At 31.4% G+C, this 14,248-nt stretch overlaps 1 protein-coding gene across 1 annotated transcript; it reads left to right on the top strand.

Moving 5' to 3' along the window:
- Positions 1-7,286: 7,286 nt before the first annotated feature.
- Positions 7,287-11,228, top strand: IDD12 (indeterminate(ID)-domain 12). The gene is made up of 3 exons (XM_020352596.3): positions 7,287-8,276; positions 8,449-8,845; positions 10,329-11,228. Exons 1-3 carry the CDS (start codon positions 8,132-8,134, stop codon positions 11,038-11,040), a joined length of 1,254 nt encoding a protein of 417 aa, XP_020208185.1. The 5' UTR covers positions 7,287-8,131; the 3' UTR covers positions 11,041-11,228.
- Positions 11,229-14,248: the final 3,020 nt, after the last annotated feature.

Here is a 14,248-nt window from a genome sequence, read left to right as displayed (position 1 = left end):
ACTCTATGGACTACTAACACGTGTTCCTCTCAAAAGGGTGGGACTATAGTTCTAAAACAGGTTCCTAGAGTCAATAACCCTTCTTAGGATATTAGTCACAATAATAGGTAAACTATTAGAGGTGATAATACCCTTGAAAGGATCAAACTCTAAGTGAGGCCTTCATAATAACCAAACAAGATGTTCATCAAGAAGGTTACTACTACTCAACCTCTTACTATCCTAAGTTGCACTCAAGTCCGGGCATAGGACTCCACTCATAAACGTGTGTAAAATTATGCAAGTGAAGTGTGTGAAGGGAGCAACCTTATACTATCCAATCTACAAAACATAGCACATATGATAAAAAAAAATAAAATCCTTATATCCTAAAGTTCAAATTACACAACACCTATTTATATAATTCATGCATATAAGACAAACAACAAATAAGGAACATAAAAAAATAAAAGTGAGATAAACATTTTAAAAAATTATTAATTAGTTTAACTAATTATTATAGGCTTGACTCTCAAAAATATCCCCAGCGGAGTCGCCATCTGTAGCAACCTCGGTCGCGACGGGACGGCGAAAAATAAATTGAAAAAGAGGAGTCGCCACCAATGTTATTTTTTTTACAGAAAAACATTGGAAAAACCATAAAATAGAAAATAGTCTACGAAAACCAATTTTTTGAGTTCGGGAGTCGATTACGTGTGAGGAAGGTATTAGCACCTCACAACGTTCGTCCTAAGACGATTACCTTTAATTAATTAAACTAATTATTTATAATTTATAAAATATTTATCTCACAAAAATTATCAAATATATTTTATTTAACTAATTTAAATTATGCATTGAAAAAAAGGTTAAAATTATTATTGTTATATAAAAAGGAGGATAATATTTTTTTATTTTTTAGCTCGACAAGATTTAGTTCTTGCTCCTACGTATCTTCATGTGTAATGAAGAATCAGAGTCACGTAGTTCTTTGTAGAAAATATTTGTGTGTTGATATTTTTTAATTAGATTTACTTTTGTTAAATATAGGATTCTTGAACTGTCTAAGCTCATTCACCCTAAAAATATAAAATTGACCAAGGTGTACACCAAAGTCAATTCAATAAAATTGTAATTATAATTATTGTTATAGATGTTGTGATTAAAAAATTTCTTGGTTGGACATTTTCGTTTTTTGGAGGAAAAATTTAAAGATAAGTTGTCACAACTTGTACTTTAAATTCAAAGGTTAAAAAGATGTCACATCTAGTTAACCATTCCTCCAATAAAATTTTGATACAATAATTCCAGATATTTACATTAAATATTGTAACACTATATTTTGGTATTTAATCACATTTTGAATTTAAATAAGAACTACTGACAGATATAAATAAAAGAAATGAGTTTAATATACTCACAATTCTTCGCTACAGAAGTGGGTCTCCTTCTCTAGGTTCCCTCTGGTCTAAGGTGGAGATGTGTGTGGGAAGGGTGTGTGTGGGTGTCCTTTGGGAAAGCCAAGGGGGGAGAGATGTGTGTGTGGGAAGGGGAAGGGCGCTATTTATAGACTTTCTGGAGGGACCAGAACGGCCCGTTCTGAATCCGGAACGGCCCGTTCCGGGGTGGCAATTTTACTCACAACGGCCATTTTCGGAACGGCCCGTTCCAATTTGGGAACGGCCCGTTCCGGGCTAAAATTTTTAGGTATTTTGATAGTTCGGGAACGGCCGTTCTGGCCTAAAAATTATAGGTCTTTTTTAAAAATTGGAACGGCCCGTTCCAGTTTGGGAACGGCCCGTTCCGGTTGTGGGAACGGCCCGTTCCGGGCTAGAAATTTAGCCTTTTTTTGGAAGGTTGGAACGACCCGTTCTGAATCCAGAACGGCCCGTTCCGGGCTAGAAACTTTAGGGCTTTTAGGAAAGCTGGAACGGCCCGTTCCAGATTGGGAACGGCCCGTTCCAGGCCTGCAATCTTAGTACCTTTTGGAAAGTTGGAATGGCCCGTTCTGGTTTTGGAACGGCCCGTTCCGGGCTTGAAATTTTGTCCTTTTTTATTCTTTTTTGCATATACCTATTTTTCTATTTTTTAAGAACAAAATTAATATTTCTCGGACGAAATTGGGTTACTACAGCATGTTTTATGGTTAAGGAATTTTATCTCTATTTTTGAAATCGTAGATTTTATTTCTAAACTATTGAAAATTTGTTGTGATGTTGAACATATATATTTATTGAGAAAATACTTGTTAATCCCATAACTAAAAAAACTTATACCCATTTTGTTTATTAAACATGTTGAAAATATAGGTATTGTAAGATCCTTTAATGTATTTAGTTAGTGGGAGTCATAACAGTTAATTAATATTTTATCTCGAGATGATTTAATTCCTTTTAAAAATGTTGTTTCATGAAAAACATGATGTATGTTGAGGAGATTGGTTGTGTTTTCTTGAAAAATACAAAGTAAGATTCGTACACAATAACATGAAAAGATCACATGAATTATACTATGATGTGTACCTGCATTCCACACTTGTGTTATGATCACGCTGATGAAATTGGTAATTATGTAATCATTGATAAATCAAATTTTGAATAGTTTATCTTTATCATAGCTTTTGACTTGTGATATTGATATTTTTTATGGTGATTATATTTAGATTGTTCAACCCAAGAATTGTTTCAAAATAAATTTTCAAATTAAATAAAACCCAATTAATATTATCCAAGTGAGAGAATGTTAGAATTTTTGTTTATTTGGGCTATTATTAATTAATGTAATTTTATTTTATGAAAATGGGTTGAATGTTACCTAACACATATATTTTACTATAAATGCATTTTATTATGTGATTTATTTTTGGTTTGGAAATCACCATGTAAATATATCTAATTATTTAGTTAAGCCTAATAGGCATGTATGTTAAGTTTTTTTATACAGAGTCTAATTGATTTAATATCTGTGATGGAAAAATATTAAGTTAGAGTTTCAAAAATTGAAATGACAAGATCCTACTAGACTTCTATAAATTCTGTGATTGTCATTTTTGTTCCATTCATGAGACAGTGGTTATAGAAAGAGGTTCTAGTAGAAGACTATTCTTGACATTCATATGTAACTAACGTTGTGATAATAGATTCATTATATCTATAGGAAGTAAGTGATTTATAAACATTAATTTGATGTTCTAAATTATATATAGTATTGATTGGATATATAATGTTATCATTTAAAACATAACAGATACAAATAAAATTATATTTACCCCTTATTTACTTAATTATAATTGATGATGTGATGGTAAACATTAAGTGAAGTAATTAAGGTGTAATGACATTGATTTTCAATGTTTACTTATAATGTGTTTTATAAGAGATATACATGCTGTAAAATAATAGAGTAAAGCATTGAGACAGTTTGACATATATAATTGAGAAATAACTTGTCGCTTGTAATTCCTAGTTGTATATTTATTACTACTTAAATTGTGGTTGGTAAAATATCTTTGCTGTAAAAAGAAATAAAAATGGTGATAGATTTATCCAATGTTGGCATGCACGCAAGGGAGCTAGAAAAATGATGCGAGAATCTAGAAATATATGAACCCGTGAATAATGTATGGCCCGCATGGAGATGAACCTTTCTTTTCCACTCATCTATATGCCTCATCACGGCCCTCACCTTCTCTCTCTTTCGATTCTCTGCACAATATTGCATGCAGACAATTACACAGCACTGCATCGAATATGTTGTAGCAAATTACATAAAAATGTATCACCCTTAGCATCACCTCTTGTACAACACAATATATATAGATGTCCAAATTAATTTTAATAACAAATTTTATGTTAACACATATATACTTATGACAATTTGTCTTTAGAAAAGAAACCAAATATATATGTTATCTTGTTAGACCATTAATGTTTTACATTTGAAAATGTGTTTGGATAGATTAAAAAAAAAGTGTTTATAAACGATTCTTGATTTTGACTCTCTGATATAAACTTTTTGAACGTACAGAAAAAAAAAAATATTAATTAAAAAGTCTTATATCACTATTAATTATATATACGTTTATGTGCTTAATTAGTATAAATTCATTTAGTACTGATTAATTTTAAAATGAAATCTTAATATTATAACTTATAACCTATCAATTAATTAATCTTTATTGTTTCTATGCTTTTTGGACGAAATCGATCTTCACTGTTTCAATAGTTTGGAAGGCATATGTGGAAGACATGAGTGCTAATTAGTGTTTCCAATTAACTATCTCAATTATTAAGATGCGGTATATATATATATATATATATATATATATATATATATATATATATATATATATATATATATATATATATATATATATAATTATTTTTTATTTAGTATGAAACTTAACAGTAACATTCATATATTTAATATTTGGATTGACTTGGATTTCATACAAGGGTAATCCTAACTAATTGGGATTGTCTCTCTTCATTTGAAAGGTCAAATAATTTGGATGGTTGCACTATATAGTCATAGTCTAATATTAATATAGGGGTTGCGTTTGAACTTTGATTCAATGTTTTCATAGAAATGACTATACATCGAGTTGACTTATCTGCAAATCAATCTTCTGGATCATGTAAAATTAAGGCTTTGGGATTTGATTTTCACTTTTTCTCGGAATCCTAACCTTAGTATTTAAATTAATTAAAGAAAGAATATATGTATGGATTTCCTATTACACCTAAAAGGAGGAAAAATTCTCTCATGTTATCTGGGTATATAGCACACCTTGTTAGAGTAATTAAAATACGAAAATTTCTACATAAAGCGATAAAAGTTAGGCGCCCATCTCAATTGAGGTTCTAATGTTAAGTAGTCAAAATGAAGGCCATGCATCGATGAGCCATCATTATCTTCAAGAGAATACTCGGAGTTCTCAACAAATTATAGTAACTAATTTCCACGTCAATGGTCAATTTCCTGCAAGATTTTTGGGGGAGAAATTAATGCAACTCAGTAGACCAACTTTGGAACTAAACAGCTGATATATTACTAGTCAAAACTATGGTAAACCAAATATTATTTATTTTTTAGGTCATGTCATGTTTAATTTGAGTTCAAAGTTCATGGCTCACAACAACAACAAAATTGTCATTAATATATAATTTTTTAACTACGATATAATTATTCGAATATTTATTTAACTATAGCATTTGTCTAAGAAATTAAATTGTGAATAGATATTATAAGTCTACATTATTGTTATTATGATGCATAGTACGTGAGCATTTGGTATATTGTTAGTATATACTAATAATATTTTATGTTAACAAAATTGTTTGATAATATGCTACTTATATTTTACTGTTAATTAGTATAAATCCACGGTGTTTATTTCACCCAAAAATAAATCCATGGTGTTTATATTAATAGATTATAGTTTTATTATGCAAAAATTAATTAAACTAATTCATGGTAATAACCAGTACAAAACACAGTCACTTGATCATGAAACTAAAGTGAATCCTTTACGCATAAAACATCATCTTCAGATATGTTGCCTCGAAGAAAGAAACTATAAAAAGAGAAATGAAATCTAATCCTAATTCCTGCAGATTCCAAAAGCTTGGATAAAAAGAACCCACATAGGATTCCAAAGGATAAAATACAAGAACAAATCTGAAGCTGGGATATGCATAGTCGCAAAGGTCTAATTCTTGATGGGTCCTATTTCCTACACGCCTAAGGTTTAGTTTATGGAATGGTTTTTGGTTGGCATGGTATAGTAGCCCACAAATATATAACCCCTAAAGTAAGCAAACCTTACTCATTTTAGTCAACTAAATGGGTAAAATGGGCAATTTATGTGCTATTCTTCCATAGCTTTAGATTTGGGTTTGGAATAAAGAGAGATTGAAAAGAGACATTTGTAAATTCTCGTTAGTGGGGGGGGGGGGGGGGGGGGTTTCCATGCTTTCTACACATAGTAGCAAGGGAATATACAAATAAGAGGGACGTAATTAAAATCCTTGAGAATATAATGGCAAGCAATTATTTGGTATTAAATTCCACGAACAAAATGATAATAATAGGAGTGTACGAATGACCGAGAGAACAAGCTATCTTGATCACTTGTGAATTATTGTTTATTCAAGCACGTGACAACTCAAAAGGAAAGTAGAAATAATTAAGCACTATAGTTCAATCGAATTTTGTGCTAAATTAATTCTAATATAAGTTCATGTAACAAATTGAAAAAAAAATATACGTCAATCAATGAATCAATCATTTAAGTTGTGGGGTTATCTCTCGCAAATCATCACCTTTTACAAGCTTTTCTAGTTTGTCATTCCATTTTTCATCCAAAATAATAATACGATTTTGTCGATCTCATCACTCATGACTCATGAGCCGTTTGATGAGCAATATTAAGATTAATATATGTCTGTCTTTTTAATAATCATTCCCTTCGTCTCAAGGCGTTTTTGGGATTTGGATGTCTTACTAGTCATTACGATAACAAAGAAAAGCCAGAAAGTGCCGACGTCAGAACCCTACTCAAATCAACCTTAATCAGAATAATATTCCTATACACTACTTTTCCACACACCATTTTTATCCCTTCTTTAATAAGAAAAGGTGCAATACAATATATGGTTATTATTAATAAAAACAGTTAATTTAAATTATGTAATGATAATATTGCATTCTATTTTTTTCTATATTTTATTGTACCGAGTTTACCTACACTACTCCTTCTATTTATGATAAAAGAAGAGTCCTCTCTTATCTCTTTTTATCATGAGATAAATGGTCGTAATAAAAATAAATTGTAATTTTAAGATAAATATTAGTCGCAATTAATGATGACAATTCAAATATTATAATCTTTATGTCTAGAAAGACTTTGCCCAACCACCATTCTGATTTGAGAGTTAGTCTTACAATTTTGTTTATGGAAATATTTTGTCAAAGACATAAAAAAGTTAAAATGTAAGAATATATTAAAACAGTAATTATAATTTTATATAAATTTATAATAGAATGAGAAAAGAGAAAGAAAAAAAAAAGAAATATATAAAAAAAATATATACTACATAGAAATCAAAATATTATAAAAATACCGCACAAAGTTTTGAATAAAAATAATATTATTCTGAAAATATATTTTTATTTAATATATAAATAAATTATACTTCAATTGTAATTCGATGTAAAATTAAACTGCTAAATAAAAGGTGAAAATTTTCCAAGTGATGACATGGGTGGAGATACTTTCCAGTATTTGTGCTGCCGCAGTGCTACTCCAATGACTCCATCATCATCCATCCCTAACTTTCTCTCTCCACACTTCCACTACTACCTTGCCTTTTACTCACCGAAGTTTTTCTTTATTTTTATATATTATCTATATACAAAATAAAAAATAAAAAATTCTATGAGAGTTTTTACATTTTGTCACCTCCTTCTCCTAATTAGTCTGCCACTGTCATCATCACCTTTTCTTCTCCTCTCTAGTCTCTATTATTTACAATACCCAGCAGAGGCATACAGCTTATATTTCTCTTCCTTCTCTTTGCAGCTTGTATACCCAAATAGTGCTTTTTCATTAGAAAAGAGAAAAAAAGATGCCAAGTCCTATTTGGGAACTGAGGTTGTATTGAGGAAATGAAATATCTTCTTCTGCTTTTCATTGCATGCTGGATTCTCTTGATCAATTCCTCACAGATAGATAGATAGAGAGAGAAAAGTCTGAAATAGTTGTGCAGAGTTGCTCAGACAAGTAATCCATGGCTTAGATAGCGACTTTGAAAATAACCCTCCACCCCCACACCATCATCATCATCATCATCTTCACGAGATTAATTTACCTTTCTTTTTACTCTTTCTACATGTCCCTGCTACCTGCACTTCACAGTTCACACCCCTTAGTTGTGTTGTGTGTCACAGCCTACAATATATTTAATTTAATTTGCTCTCGTGTAGTTTCGTCTTCTTGGTCTGTTCTTAGGTGCAAAAGTGGTCACTTTGGAACCAAAATAGCAAGTAGCTAGGATTTAGAAAACAAACAAATAAACCAAGACAAGAGAATATAACATCGTATCTCGCTTTTCATCTTTTCATTCCCATCCTGTTGGAGTTTTTCTTCAATATGTTTCCCACGGCTATTTCCAATTCAACATCTTTGTCCGAGGATGCCAGTGTTTCTTCTGGGACAAAACTTCACGACCTTGGAGGACTCAATCAACAACAGCCTCAAAAGATCAAGAAAAAGAGAAGCCTCCCTGGAAATCCAGGTACACTTCATTCAACAATAATCGAGCCTTTTTGTTTCTATAACTTGATCATTTTTTTTATCGACATATCTGCCAAGTGTTTCAAAACTAATAACAAATCTTTGCGGATCTTGACTTTCGCTGTTTAATTTTAACAACGAGATAAATTTAATTCATTATGTGTTCGTTTCAGACCCGGATGCTGAAGTGATTGCGTTATCTCCGAAGACCCTTTTGGCCACTAATAGATTTGTTTGTGAGATCTGCCACAAGGGTTTCCAGAGAGATCAGAACCTGCAGCTTCATAGGAGGGGCCATAACCTCCCATGGAAGCTGAAGCAAAGGAGCAGCAAAGAGGTCAAAAAGAAAGCCTACGTTTGCCCTGAACCTTCGTGCGTTCACCACAACCCCTCAAGGGCACTGGGGGATCTCACAGGAATCAAGAAGCACTACTGCAGAAAGCATGGAGAGAAGAAGTGGAAATGTGAAAAGTGCTCAAAGATATATGCGGTTCAGTCAGATTGGAAAGCTCACTCAAAAACCTGTGGTACTAGAGAATATAGATGTGACTGTGGAACCCTTTTTTCCAGGTAATAATTATAATTAACCTGTTCTTTATCACATCCAATTTCTCTGACAGTTTCAAAATTTTCATATTTTGGTGTTGATGTTTTACTGAAATTCATATAGATCCAGTCTTCTTCCTCCATTGATCATTTCTTTAATTTGATGTGTTTGGTTTTCTTTTACTTCACTTATTATATTAATGTTACATATATATATATATATATATATATATATATATATATATATATATATATATGAGCGCATTATTAAAAGAAATTATGCTGCATATTTTATCAGATTTATCAGAAGCCTTCCCTTTAATAATTTTATTTTTCGGTGGATCTTTGGTTTTACATAAGAATGGTAAGCATTCGCCATGGAATATGAGAATGGCAATGACAGATACCACGAAAGTGGGACAACATGCCTCTAATATTGCGAGAGGTTGAAACTTTACTTATCTCTGCGGAATCCTAAAACTGCCAAATGAATTTGCGGCAATAACAAAAAAACACAATTCATGTATCTTTTGTTTTATATATATACTGTATAGTCTGTGACTCAATAGCAAATTTGATCTTTAATTATTTTTCAAAAAAAGAAAACATGTGATGCATATGCACACCCATGAAGGGCATGATATAATAATACTATTTCTCATTATTATCTCCAAGAAAAGTATAATTCTTCACTTCATAGTTATTTAATTAGACTATACAAAATTTTCAGTGTGTCAGATAGTGCTCAATTGTCTTCTAGAATATATTTGTAATTTCTATCCCTCTTTATGTACATTTGCGCGTGTGCAAGTGGCTGCATACTCAGAAAATTAATGATGATGGAGATTTATTTTTGTCTACTAAAAGAACAATGTAAAAGACATAATTGGTGATGATTTCTGACTTTCTCCTTCTCTAAATTTTTGTTTTATTGAGAATGCTGTGCATTGTTTCAATTTTCATCATTGTGAAATCTGATAAATCTGCAAAAATATCATATACATGCCAAGTTGCTTTCTTTGTTCTAGCTTCATCAGTGAATATATATATATACATGAGATCGACTTGAATTCTATATATGTGTCTTGCATGAGCACCAGTTTCCAAAGGCTTTTGACATCACAACTTTATGTGTATATACATGTCTCTAATAACCATCAACACAATATATATAATTTGAGTTCTGCATGCACAAAAGCATACGCGTGTATCCATCAGTACATAGTCAATTCTCTCTCCTACTTTAACTTTGACCCAACTACGACATAGTATCTCATTTGGTCCAAGCCTTTGACACTTCGTTCCCTGTGGACTCGCCCTCCCATGCATGATTTCCCATACCTTTTTGCAAACGGGACACTGGACACAGTACTCCATGCTCCAAGGACGTAACAGATCTCCCAAAATAAAATACTAGATCTTGCCCATATTTAATTACTTCTAATGCATTCTTATACCAAAAACCTTATAACGGAAAATTTTATGTTTGATGATGTGAAAACCGCAGGAAGGACAGCTTCATAACTCATAGGGCATTCTGTGATGCATTGGCGGAAGAAAGTGCGAGAATATCAGCAAATCAATTAGCTGCAACTGCAAACACGACAAACCCATTCCAATCTCTCTATGTTTTCCAAAACCAGCAACTCAGCACTTTCAAGCAATGGGACTCATCTGAAGAAAACCCTAACCCTAGCAACATTGGCAGTGGCATCCACGTGAAGCCAGAATATCAAACTTTCCACAACCCCAACCCCTCAGCCTTCGGGAAACTCCACGTGGCGACGCAAGCACCCTCCTCCATCAACGCTGCCACGTCAGCATACATGTCAGCCACTGCGCTGCTTCAGAAGGCTGCAACCGTTGGAGCCGCTGGCATCACGGGCCCTGGCTCTGTTGGGCCACAGCGAGTAATGGGTCACGTGACCCATCTCGGCGAGTTCGAAACGCTGAGCCAACTCGACCCGGTGGTGCCGGATTACATGATGAGAGGGTTCCCCACTGGGAGCCTGAGGAGCGACCGTCTCACTAGGGACTTTCTGGGACTCGCTAACGGCGGCGCGGCTGACGTTAGCACAAACGTGAATGATATGCTGGCGTTCGCGGGGGGTGCAGAGTACCACCAAGCGCACCGCCACGTGCTTCTCAAGCCACAACAAGGCTCTGCCTTTGGTTTCCTTGGGACAACCACTGCCCCCGAGACGTGGGGGAATTATTGAACAAAATCACCAAAATAATTCCATGTCTCGAGGGTAAAATAGGCAACACACTTCGCATAATTAAGTAATATATTTTGTGTTGATGGAGTCAAGAGGAGTGACGATGCAGATGCTGGCCTTTCTTGTCAGTATGCAACAGAGAAAATGTCACATGCAATAAAATTATTATTAGTCTTTTCTTCTTATCACTCGCTACCTATGTCATGTCCACAGCTTTTTCATCTTCACTTACCTATATACTCCTTTTGGCTTACTAGCTTTTTTTTCTTCTTCCACATAACATTTTGTTATAATCATATTATTAATTATTATTGTTGTTAAGTATTAATGGAACCTTTTCATTTTAATTATCACAATTTTTTTTATAAAATTCAAACTTAAAAATTTACTTTAAAAGTTCTAGTTGAGTTTCAGTCAAACTAACAACTGGTTTGTTAAAAATAATTTCCTTTTCAATAAGTTATTAATTAATATACCTTATTTCTATTTCACCCCGTTTTAATTTAATTTTATTTTTATATTTTCATATTATTTATTACATCTATATGTCATATTTTCTCTCTCTCTCAATATCTCTTGCTCCTACTCTTGTACATAAAAGATGAAATGTAAATTTAATATTTGTATATTTTTGTGAAGAAATAAAAAAGGTATATATCTTGACAGACCGTTGAAAATGAAACAGTATGGAGTGTAGATGAGGCAAATGAGGATGTGACTTATGTCGAGACTTTTTCATTCTTTATATTTATTATCTAAATGTTACTATAAAAGAAGCAAGAGCTTGAATGCATAATGTCAAGAATTTCAGTGACTGAAAGTTGAAGATGATGGAATGACCGATGCAACGCAGCACACAAATTAAGATTGGTTATGGTTATTGGGAGGCAAATTTGTTTGTCGAGCTTTAACAAAGCTAAAGCAGACAATAAAATCTGCCATTGACTTTGATATTTACACTGTTACAAACACTGCAAAATTTTGTAGTTGGTGGTAGGTAAGTCCTTCAAGCTGATGAGTTGGGAATTTCAGTATAAAAGATTACTATAAAAATGACAATACCAAAAAAAAAAAAAAAAGATTACTATAAAAATGTATTAAAAAAGGCGTCTACTAATTATAAACATGTCAGTCCTTTCAAGGTCTGTGTATATCAAATGCACAGTGAAAAAAAAAATCATATAACTAATAATAGTAAAGAATTCTCTCATTTGATAAAAGTGGATTTTTTTTTATATTCAAAAAACATAATTTCTAAAAATTATAAATTCTGAAAATTATGATTCTTAAAAATAATTAAAATATATTTTGATTATTCATAAAGTTTATTAAAAATATGGTTAAAACTTTTATTTGGTTCCTTATAATATTTTTTTGTTTCAATTTAGTCCCACTTTAATTTTTGGTTTCAATTTGGTCCCCAATAATTTAAATTATTACAATTTGGGACTTCTGTCCAAATGATTTAAACGAAATTAACTGTTGGCCATATAGATGTCAGGTGGATGTCACGTAGATGTCAAATTTCTTGAATACACCTGGAACCAGAACGACACGTTCTAGTTGCACTCTTGGTGTGTTAATTTTGTACATGGAACGGGACGTTTTGAATTCAAAACGGCCCGTTCCAGAACGCCAACTTCATGCAACCAAAATGGCCTATTCTGATTTCAGAACGGCTCGTTCTGATGCACTCATGGTGTGTTAAATTTATATTTGAAATGGTCCGTTCCAGTTGCAAAATCAACTTGGCAAGGTTAAATAATTAAGAGGGATAAAAATAAATAAATATATCATAATAATTAAGAGGGATAAAAATAAATATTTTATTTTATTCAAATAAATAAAATAATTAATTAAAAAATATTAAGAAATACCATTAAACTATAAAAATAAAATAGACTTTAATAATATTATTAAAATTGGCAAGGTTAAAAAATAATGAAATACAAGAAGAAAAAAAAAGAAATAAAGATATGGAAAAAAGAGTGTAAGAGGGAGAAAATGAAATAAAAGAAAAGATGGAAAGGGAGAGAGGAAGAAAGGGGGAGTGAGAGAGAGAGAGGGAGAAAGAAGGAGAGAGAGAGAGGGGGGGGAGGGAAGAAGAAGAGGAAGCTAGAGATGAAGAGAGAGAAAGGAAAAAAGAGAAATAGAGAGAGAAAGATTTTATGTTTTATAAAAAATATTGTAATCTTTTTATATATATTAAACTTTCTCTTTAATTCAAAAAAGTTAAATTTTCACGCTCATGTAAATATTTTTGTGGAAAAATTGGATGCCTGCCTATCCTTAGTATCTATTTTAATTAATCTTTTTCATTCTATTTTTATTATAATCTTTAATAATTGTATAAATTATCAAGATAAATTTATTTTTTTAATGGAGATAAATTTAAACCTGGAATTAAAAAAAATATTACAAAATGAAAGAATTATTTAATACAATAAATTATTAAATAGGTAAAAAAAAATTCAAATTTATTTAGACAAATAAATGTTAGATAAATTTTGTTAAATTTAGTCCTTCTATCATAAAATGCTCAATTTGATTTCATTATTTTTTAAATGATTTAATTTGATCTTCTAATTTTTAATATTATTTTTTGTCTGATTTTACTAATATTGTTAATAGTAATTTAAATTCAAGACGGGCAAAATAGAAAGCGACAATGTTTTTTGAGCAATCTATGGATGTTTAGCTTTATAAGTTAATGATTGCTATGGAATATGGATAATGGATGTTGTTATTTGTTAAACACAAACATGGATACCTCCCTATTTTCAGCAGGTAGCACTTCACGCTCCTCTACTTTTCCTTATTATATTATTACTCTATCGTATATGTATTGCATTATTTTATATACTGTAGTGTGCGTATACATACTTTTAAATATGCAAATATATACAACTGTATTTTTAATATTTAAACTCAAAAAGAAAAAAATAAAGAAGAAATTTGATTTGACACAATCAATCATACATATAATATCCAATAATATTATTCCATGATGTTATGTGAATATATTATCATAAAATTAGTCTTACATACATATCAACATATTTGTATATGCCTGAATTTTTTATACATTCTATTTAATTTAACATTCATTTATTTATTATCTAGTTTTTATTCTACTATAATCATCATAATCATCACCATCATAAAAAAGTACTGATATTTTTAAATTACTTTTCCATTATCTAATTTT

The sequence above is a fragment of the Cajanus cajan genome, chromosome 6, assembly GCF_000230855.2.
Source record: "Cajanus cajan strain Asha chromosome 6, NIPB_CcT2T_4, whole genome shotgun sequence".
Classification (NCBI taxonomy): domain Eukaryota; kingdom Viridiplantae; phylum Streptophyta; class Magnoliopsida; order Fabales; family Fabaceae; genus Cajanus; species Cajanus cajan.
This window is presented reverse-complemented; position numbering and strand designations above follow the sequence as displayed.

Coding starts and splice junctions, on each gene's coding strand:
- IDD12 (XM_020352596.3), top strand. CDS start 8,132: ATGTTTCCCACGGCTATTTCCAATTCAACATCTTTGTCCGAGGATGCC. Junction 8,277..8,448: donor AAGCCTCCCTGGAAATCCAG/GTACACTTCATT, acceptor TGTTCGTTTCAG/ACCCGGATGCTGAAGTGATT. Junction 8,846..10,328: donor TGTGGAACCCTTTTTTCCAG/GTAATAATTATA, acceptor TGAAAACCGCAG/GAAGGACAGCTTCATAACTC.